This window comes from Conger conger, chromosome 19 (genome assembly GCF_963514075.1).
Source record: "Conger conger chromosome 19, fConCon1.1, whole genome shotgun sequence".
In the NCBI taxonomy this organism is placed as follows: domain Eukaryota; kingdom Metazoa; phylum Chordata; class Actinopteri; order Anguilliformes; family Congridae; genus Conger; species Conger conger.
In genome coordinates, this window is record NC_083778.1 from 19,568,816 (window position 1) to 19,578,656 (window position 9,841).

At 48.9% G+C, this 9,841-nt stretch overlaps 1 protein-coding gene across 2 annotated transcripts in view; it reads right to left on the reverse strand.

Moving 5' to 3' along the window:
- tbc1d15 (TBC1 domain family, member 15) overlaps positions 1-7,033 on the reverse strand; it is a 36,314-nt gene extending 29,281 nt beyond the window's left edge. For both annotated transcript variants that reach the window (XM_061229720.1, XM_061229719.1), the window contains exons 1-5: positions 6,896-7,033; positions 6,407-6,559; positions 4,813-4,911; positions 3,878-3,952; positions 998-1,148 (exon numbers count right to left, since the gene is read on the reverse strand). In XM_061229720.1, the coding sequence (XP_061085704.1) occupies positions 998-1,148; positions 3,878-3,952; positions 4,813-4,911; positions 6,407-6,430 (349 nt within the window). In that variant the 5' untranslated portion in view covers positions 6,431-6,559; positions 6,896-7,033. The remainder of the gene's footprint in view (positions 1-997; positions 1,149-3,877; positions 3,953-4,812; positions 4,912-6,406; positions 6,560-6,895) is intronic.
- Positions 7,034-9,841: the final 2,808 nt, after the last annotated feature.

Consider the following 9,841-nt stretch of genomic DNA (forward strand, 5'->3'; position numbering starts at 1 on the left):
TCTGCTGTATCCTCCACAGCTGCAGGAAGGACAAGGGGCCTAGGGCCTCTCTCTGTCTGGGCTTCAAAGGGCTTCACGGAGCTTCACTGGGGCTTCACGGGGGCCCACCCGGGGCCTCCTAACTCACACTCACCGGGCATCATTAAGACACGCACGCAGAGAAATAAAAACACACGGCCGTCTGCTGCCCTTTAAAAGCCTCTGCACTTTCAGGCAATGTTTTTTGGACCGCGGAGAGGAAGTGAGGAGAGAAGACAGATGGGCATCGTTATTCAGGGTTATTATTGGGCTCCTTCGCAATCCACAGCTCTACCCAGAATACCCCTCTCTCTTATACCCACTACCCGCTGTCTACTATACCCACCACACCTCATCTTCTAAATTACATTACAAAACAAGGTATTTAACAGACACTTCAGAGCGAGGTACAATGAAGTGCAGTTCAAAACAGGAAGTGCGAAGAGGACCTGTGAGGACAACACGGTTCCGAGTCCTAGCGTGACCGTACAGATAGTTGGAACCCTTGAAGAATACATCAACCATCCGAAATAGCAAACCACGGTTGGCAGCTAGAATACCCCGAGTATAACAATACAATATCGAATAGAATACGTCAATATCTATATCTAACTACATATAAATATACAAGGCTAATCATGGTGGTGAGGTAGGGAGGGAAAGGTGGAAAGTGGCCAGAGACTGTTGTTCTGACATCCACAGGAAGGTCATTCCACCACCCTCTGTCTGCTATACCCAGCCCACCCCCTGCTATACCCAGCCCACCCCCTGCTATACCCAGCCCACCCCCGCTTTCCCCAGCCCACCCCCTGCTGTTCCCACCACACCCCCTGCTGTACCCAGCCCACCCCCTGCCATACCCACCACCCTCTGTGTGCTGTACCCACTACACCCCCTGCCATACCCACCACCCTGTGTGCTGTACCCACCACACCCCCTGCTGTACCCAGCCCACCCTGGTTAGCGGAGCGACACTCACCTTCTCCGTTGGCGTATGGCTTCCTCTTGAAGGACACGGTGTTGATCATGTCCCACTCCGTCTCGTAGCTCTGCTGCGGCTCCACGGGCCGGTGGGGTCTCTCTCCAGCGCACTGTGGGGTCTGAGTCCACTCCACCACCGAGCTCGAGTCCTGGGGACGGGCGCCAGCGAGCCGTTAGCACCGGAGGGTCACGGGTTCAAACCCCGGCTGGGACACAGCCAAGCACAGCGCTTCACTCCAGTTCACTTAATCTGACATCCTGGAGCAGGCCTGGGTCAAATACGTCATCGTTTTGGATTCAAATACTTTTCTACACTTTACTGAGCTTGTCTGGTGTATTGGAGCCGATTAAATACTCCCCGAAATAGCAAACCCCGCACCTTCTGCTCCTCTTGGTTGGCTCAACTGCACCAGGCAAGATCAGTGACAAGTATTTGAATCCAAAACATTTACACACTAAACCCAGGTCAGACCTGTAGAACAGGGTCCTGTTACTAGAGATCAGTCTTGTTGGTTTTCACTCCAACTCTTAACAAAGCACTGAAAAGATCTCTCTGAGCTGCGAACTGATAGAATTGGGTGTGCCAAATTGGGGTTGGAATGAAAACCTACAGGACGGTGGATCTCCAGGAACAGGGTTGGGCTGTAGATATTTCAGTAAATGTTCCATCTGTTCAAGTCAAACCAGAGTAAGAGCAGCGATACAGGCCAGAGTAAGCGCCGGCCTCCAACAACAACGTTTATTGTTGTATTGTTGTATTCCAGCTGCCAACTGGGCGGCCTGTAGCGTAGTGGTTAAGGTAAATGACTGGGACACGCAAGGTCGGCGGTTCGATCCCTGGTCAAGTCACAAAAAAAAAAAAGATCCGCACAGCCGTTGGGCCCTTGAGGAAGGCCCTTAACCCTGCATTGCTCCAGGGGAGGATTGTCCCCTGCTTAGTCTAATCGACTGTACGTCGCTCTGGATAAGAGCGTCCGCCAAATGCCAATAATGTAATGTAATGTAATGGTATGCTAGTTTGAAAGTTGATTGTACTCTTCAAGGGTTCAGATTTTCTGTATGTTTACACTAGGACTCGGAACTGTACTGTCCTCTCGAGTCCTCTTTGCACTTGTTCTTGTGTTTGATTTGCACTTTGTTGTATGTCGCTCTGGATAAGAGCGTCCGCTAAATGCCACGTAATGTAATGTAATGCAATGTTTAAAACACGGCGGGAAAACAGTGATAAACCGTGGAGGGGCCCCAGCTAGCCCGGCGTAGGGCCGCCCGTCGTTATGGAAACGCAACTAAAAAAATAAAAAATAAAACGACTAAAAGCGCGTCGGCTTTCTTCCCACCCACCCCCACACAGATAAAACAGGAATGGACACGGGGACTGTGTGAACTGGTTTTATCGCTCGTTCACAGACCTGTTGTGGACTGGTTGTGACTGTGTGAACTGGTTTTATCGCTCGTTCACAGAACTGTTGTGGACTAGTTGTGACTGTGTGAACTGGTTTTATCGCCCGTTCGCAGAAAGCGACAGTGGACTGTGGAGGACTGCAGGCTGAGGCCTAGTTTCACCAGGGGCACACGTGCAATCGGAAAACGTCTTCCGCTACAGTTTCTGTGTTGAACGATACACACCTCCCAGCGGTGTGGAATGTTTTGCAGCAGGCTCTGAGGTTGGTCTGCTCCTGTTTGGTGGGCGCGTTGGGGGTGTAGCTCGAATCCATAATGACCGGAGAACGCCTTCTCAGATACCATAGGAGGAAACCGTACTGCGTCAGTCAGTCTGCTTGCAACAGGATGTTCGACGCGGCACCGTTTCTGTTTAAATAAACGTTTTTGCTACGTTTTGTCGGGGCCGAACGTAGACCAGCTCCCACTGCTGGGATCAGGTAAGAACGCAGGAACAGGACCTCTTAATGACCGAGAGCAATGTTCATTTTCAACAACAACGATAGAGCGCGGGAATAACTCGCACGTGAAACACTGCGTTTCATTTTGTGGAGTATGCCTATGTTTTAACAGATGGTGCCTCCCGTAAGCTGCGTCTTAAGAAGAACAGGACGGCAAATTTCACGTTTTGATTGAAGTGGAATAACGGCCGACCCTATAGGCTGACCCCACGGTCGCAGGCGCTCAGTCACATCCAATAAGGACACAGCCCAGGCTCATACTGCGCTCTGATTGGTCAGAGCCACCCGACAGCATCATCGGCCTCAGAACAGAACTGTGTCGCCCACTGTCATTTCCTGCATTAACCCCCCGTGTGTATTTTCAGTCCAGCGCAACGTGTGACTCTGACGCTCTTTCACAGGGCGTGACGTCTAGCAGGGCCAGGACCGAGCAGGTGTGAGAATAATCTCGCACTGCGGTTCACGTGTCGCCCCACGAGTCGCTGTTCAGCCGCGTGTCAACGCTGAATTAGGACGGCATCGGGCGAAATGTGCCAAACCGTCTCTCAATAGCAGAGAGACAAATCGCTCTCTCAGACAAAAAGCGCTCTCTGAGGGGCCAGCAGCACCGCCCGGCCCCCCTCTCCAGGCACAAGATGGCCGTTACGAGGCCATCACTCACTCCCAGGCCCGGGAGAGGAAACTGTAAATGCCACAGCAGCCTCGGCTCTTGAGTCCTCCCGGGGGGGAGACGCGCACTCAAACACTTCTGCTTCACGGGGAGGAGGAATACGAGCAGCGCTACCGTCTCTGAGAATGGAGAGAGGGAGGGAGAGAGGAGAGGGAGAGAGGGAGGGAGAGAGGAGAAGGAGAGAGGGAGGGAGAGAGGGAGGGAGGGAGGAGAGGGAGAGAGGGAGGGAGGAGAGGGAGAGAGGGAGTGAGGGAGAGAGGGGGGAGATGGGGAGAGAGGGAGAGAGAGAGAGAATGGGAGCGCAGACCTTGCCGGCACACAGCATGTTGGAGGGGTCGACAGCATCTTCCAGGGGCCTGTATTCCACACAGAAATCGCCATCCTGAGGGAGGGAGAGGGGGAGAGAGAGAGGGGGGGGGGCAGGACTGAGGATCTGGCCTCATACTGCAAGTACTTATGAAAGAAGAAACTAACTCAACGAACTCCTCACTCACCCACTCACTGAAATTACTGACACTACGATGCTGGCTGTGTGTGTGGAAGTAAAATACATCTGCACGATAGTTGTGTGTGGATTTCTTATTTCAGTTCTGAATGAAGGAGCTATGAACGGACCGAGCCCCACTGTCAATATTCACACCTACAAGGACAAAGGATCAACGGCGGTGAGAAGTTCTGAACTTTACAAACGTCCAAGCCGTGGGCAACGTTACGGAGGAACATTTCATTCCATTTCCATGAGCTGAATCGTAAGCACTGATGAAAATCATTGGCCTTTTATGAAACAGTCTAACGGTGAATGATACTTTTGAGAGAGCCGCGCTCCTGTTCTATAAATAAGGAATGCTTCCCTGGACGGGAGCCTATGAAAAAATGCATAACAGGCTTTGATCAGAGGGTGATTTTATTTATTTATGCCTCATAAAAAAAAGGTTGTAATGTTCCAGACATACTGCCATTACTCTGGCTATGAATTCACTTTACTGCCAGACCGCAGACGTCCCCGCCACATGTCAACTGACAAACAACATAAACAACGCTCATGCATTACTAAAATTACATCGCGTTTTTTTTTTTTTTTTTTTTTTTTCATCAACTGACGAACAAATAACTTTCCATAACAAGGAACTGTTAAAGACCAGCACAGTGACCGGAAACTATGCGGACAGGACATTGCTGACACGCTTCGGGCATGCCAGCGTCCTGCTTATTTTGGAAGCGCTCACAGGCACCGGCGTGTACCTTCTGGATGAGCCGCAGGAACCCCGATATGAGAACTTCTTGGTCCTCGCCTCTCGCAGAACTCGAATGAATAAAAATCCCTTCCTGTTCAAATACGAGCTGTAGTGGGGAGAAAATAAAACAAGAAATCAAATGCGTGTTCCCACACTGCCCTGTTACCTCTGTGGTAAACATACATTAAATTACAGGAATGTAGCATATGTTCGGCTCCAGTTCTGGTTACGTTAATTAAGTAAGAAATGTTTTCCACCTCTTACTTATGATTGTCTCGTTGCCGTATCATTAATTTATATGACTACTCGACTCCACGTCCTGCGGCCAGCAGTGTCTGCAGGTCTTTGCCCTTACCGTGCGCCACACACCTGATCTGACTAATTATTTACCTGCATGGATCATATAATAAGCCAGTTCATGAAATCAGGTGATGTGGCGCACGGTAAGAACGAACGCCCGCAGACGTGCAGTTTAAAGCTTGGCTTCAGGCCACCAGGCAATGCTCGACCGGGGGTTTTTCTTAACCACGGTCCACTTCGCTCAGAGTCGTGTAATGGCTCAGTAAATGTCAAATAAGGTAACACTCAGTCATATCGAAATACAGAGGGGAGGGGGAGGTCATGTGGTATGTTAACCAAGACGCACAGCGTCACCTTAAACCCGAGGTCATGAAACGTTGTCAGGTACAAAAAGAACTCTCAATAGCTGTGGCTAGTAGGCTATCCCGCTCACGTCGAAGCAAACTGTCCATTATACTAGCGAGCAACACATTATTCGCTTCCTGTAGAAGTGATGAAACCACGAAATAGTCTACTTCCTTCATTCTTTCGGACGTCGCGTTAGCACGGAAGAGCTTGTTCAACCTCTACATTCCTGGTCGAGTTGTGGGAGAATGCTTCCCCCTGCTAGTTTGCAAACGCCGTTAATTTTATGTTTTCTCATTTTTAAGTCGCGTGGATAAGGCGACATCCACTTGCCACTTGTCACATTCGCCAATTTTGTTACAAACTAACAAGACGTAAGGAAAACGTACAACCAGCAAGTTTGCTAGGCCACTGAAAACAGTGTAAACATTTACAGAGTTCGAATCGCAGCGGAAATCAAGGCGGGTCCTTGTTTTAGGTGTCCATTTTCCGGGACACTGGGACATTTACTAACATTAAGTTATGTTTACTAACACAGTTCACTGTTTTTGTGTTTAAACACAGCGCGCGAGCTGTATAAATTAATGCCTCTCAATTCGTCAGCGAGCTACCGTTAAGGAGTTTGAAGACTAGCTGGCTAGGTCAGACACGATGGTTTTAGTTCTTATCATATGTTTACTGTAGAAACAACACCAACCACAGGCTCTAGTGAGCAATTCCACGTCGTAGACTATCTTGCCTCCGTGGCAGCACCTGAAAATGGTTAAACTGTTGCATTACAGAATCCACGCTGAGAGTAAGGCAGCAAGGTTTATACCACGTTCCTCGTTAAAAAGTAGCTTTTCGCCAAACACCACACCGCTGCCTGCTATACACAGTAATATATTTAAAACGCTTGTTACAAGACGACATTTCTGCATTTTGAGACAACATGCCCCGAGTTTCTTTTTCATTACCTTGGTAGTTGCAGGAGCCGCCATGTCGCCCGCTCGTGTTTACGATGACGTAGCACTGTTCACGTGCCTGTCAGCGCTCCACAACAACCACAGAGCGCAGGCGCAGAATGGGTGCGCGGAAGCGGAAGATCGGAGGTTATCGTGTTACTTCATCTGTAGTTACATTTTTAAAAACCGTCAGGGAATAATAACAAACTATGTTTCAATTATTTTCCAACGGTATTAAATTTCAAAAGGAAAAAAACCCACATTTCAATGACGACGTTACTGAATTTGCGAATTACCAATTTCAAGTTCATTTAGTACGGTGGCTCACTGAGGCCACGGTTTGTGGAATATTTCAAACTACAGCTCAACAACGGTTCTAAAGTTACTGCAACATGTTAACACCTACAAAATGTACATGCCGTTAATATGCAAGTAAGCTGACAGTATACTTAAGTTCAGAATTCACGATTCAATTCATCAGATTGTCAAGTTGTTTCCCACCTTATTTCAATTGCAGGTATTTTTCTCAGTTATAATGAAGTGTTGCCGATGCCACCTTTACATGAGTCAGTTCCCAAATAATTGAATGCCAGTCCACTTCTTCACAGGTGGGATCCCCATTTCAGAGTTACGTGATATCTTGGGGTCAGAATAAGCATATCTTTGTACAGCCCCTGACATCACAACTGGCCCCTCCTGGATTAAACTGTTTTTAACGTTTCGCCTCCAGGGGGCAGCACAGGCCGCGCATCTTTCCCAAATGTGTCGGAAACCCGAATTTCCTCCAGCCTCTTCTCTGCGCATAAATAATTCAGCCTATCAGTTACTCACAATGCTGGAGGGATTACAGTGATTAAAAGTTAAAACCGAGGAATGCCTCTCCTGAACGCTTTTGGGTTATCCCCAGAGACTGGATTCTGGGGTGCATTCTGGAGGATAAATGACGAATGTCAGAAAGGCCCGTTAAGATTAAAAACACAAAGATCATATAGAAATAGAGTAGAGGGGGTATATCATGAAGCAGGACTGTTGACGGAGCTGGTTAAGTTCACAGAGTAAAACCCGGACACCCGTCCGAAACTGGAACATGGACTGCACTGTGATGGTGTGAGAAGCAGCAACATCTGCATTCAGCCTCGTCGTCGTCTGAATCAAGGGTGAAAATATGTATATTAATATGTAATACTGCCTGTTCCATGACATCCCTTCAAATGTCGGCCCGTCGGCTGAATTGCAGGAGGGCGGTGTGTGGTCACGCTTAAGATTAACTTGATCATCAACTAAAATGCTGAAGTCTCTCGAATGAAGAAGAGCTCAAAGAACACACTTTAAACACTAATATCCTCCCGAGAGCTAATCAGGGGGCGGCACGGATGGTGCAGTGGGTAGCACTGCCGCCTCACAGCAAGGAGGTCCTGAGTTCAAATCCCCGTCGGCCGGGGCCTCTCTGTGCGGAGCTTGCATGTTCTCCCCGTGTTTTGCGCGGCTTTCCTCCGGGTACTCCGGTTTCCTCCCACAGTCCAAAGACATGCATGTTAGGCTGATTGGAGAGTCTAAATTGCCCGTAGGTGTGAGTGTGTGAGTGAATGGTGCGTGTGCCCTGCGATGGACTGGCGACCCGTCCAGGGTGTATTCCTGCCTTTCGCCCAATGTATGCTGGGATAGGCTCCAGCCCCCCTGCGACCCTGTTCAGGATAAGCGGGTTCAGATAATGGATGGATGGATGGATTAACTAAAATGCTGAAGTCTCTCGAATGAAGGAAAGCTCACAGAACACACTTTAAACACTCATATCCTCCCGAGAGCTAATCAGGGGGCGGCGCGGATGGTGCAGTGGGTAACACTGCCGCCTCACAGCAAGGAGGTCCTGAGTTCAAATCCCCGTCGGCCGGGGCCTCTCTGTGCGGAGCTTGCATGTTCTCCCCGTGTTTTGCGCGGCTTTCCTCCCACAGTTCAAAGACATGCAGGTTCGGCTGATTGGAGAGTCTAAATTGCCCGTGGGTGTGAGTGAATGGTGTGTGTGCCCTGCAATGGACTGGCGACCTGTCCAGGGTGTATTCCTGCCTTTTGCCCAATGTATGCAGCCCCCCTGTGACCCTGTTCAGGATAAGCGGGTTAGGATAATGAATGAATGAATGAATGAGCTAATCAGGTCCACTTTCCCACAGCTATAAACGCACAAAACCTCTCTCACTAAGAACAAAGACACATAGGTCCTCACCGTTTCATAAAAACAGGCACTACATTAAATAAGAATGAAAGCAGTGACTGTACTACTGCTTTCCAGAACACGGTATCAAGCCAGACTTTCAGCAATCTTCAATGATGTTAGCCAGACTTTCAGCAATCTTCAATGATGTTATTGGATTAGCAGGCACGTCTATTAGTCACCGAAATGCAGAAACACCACTCAACCAAACAACCAATTTTCCAATATTTTATTGCTCATATTGACAAAGAAGAAACGGCTCCCAAATGCTGCTTTCCTGATTCTGGACAAAATTTATTTTCCACTCGTCTTTTTATTTTTTTTTCTGGAGCGTCAACATGAAAATGAAATAACTATTCTCTTATTACGTTTCTGCATTTTGGTGGTTTACGCATGTATTAACCACCAAAATGCAGAAACACCATTCTCAGAAAGAAAACAAATGTGTATTGCTCATATTGATCGAAGAAGAAATTCAGCTCTCCCAGAAAACGTCTTTCTCACTCAACTTCTTTCTTCTGGATCAGACTGGCACCGTGAAATAACTACTTATAAAAAAATGTAAAAAATAAAGATCCCTGCATACATCCTCAGCCCCTTCGTCCCAGCGCTGGTCATGTGAGCCGTTAGCTCCGTGGCTCCGATCATGCGGAAGACCCCGGGTGAGGCCTGAGGCCTTCTCTCTGCGTCACGAGACGTGCCGATAAGCTGACGAACACGTCCGAGGCCCCAGTTCCCACAACCAGGATCTTATGAGGTCAGGGGTCAAAGGTCACCGCCTCGAGCCCAGAACGCACACGGGACGGGGCGATTATCTGCACCGCTCTCAGCAGGCGCACGCGCAACGGCGCTTCGCATTCTAAAGATTCCCGTGTGCGCGGTGCACGGCCTCGCAGTTAATGAACGGCGGAAAAACGTGCCTCGTGGGGGAGGGAGAGCACTTCACAAGCAGTTTCAGACCCAACCCGCCGCTTAATTTTGCGGCCCCTGGCGGTACACACATATCGGGTCTGTGTTTAGTCAGGGAAACTTACCCAGCGACTCCAAACACAAGCCAGGAGCACGAGGATGTGCACACAAACGCACGGATTGGAATAAGCAGTCCCCCCCCCCCCCCCCCTTTCACTTTTGAGTTGCGATGTAAAGATAGTAGACATGGTAAAGCCATGAACCAAATCACAACTGCTAAACTGTATCGTCCTTTACCACTCAAAGACTTCCCGTCCTCAGGGTTCAAA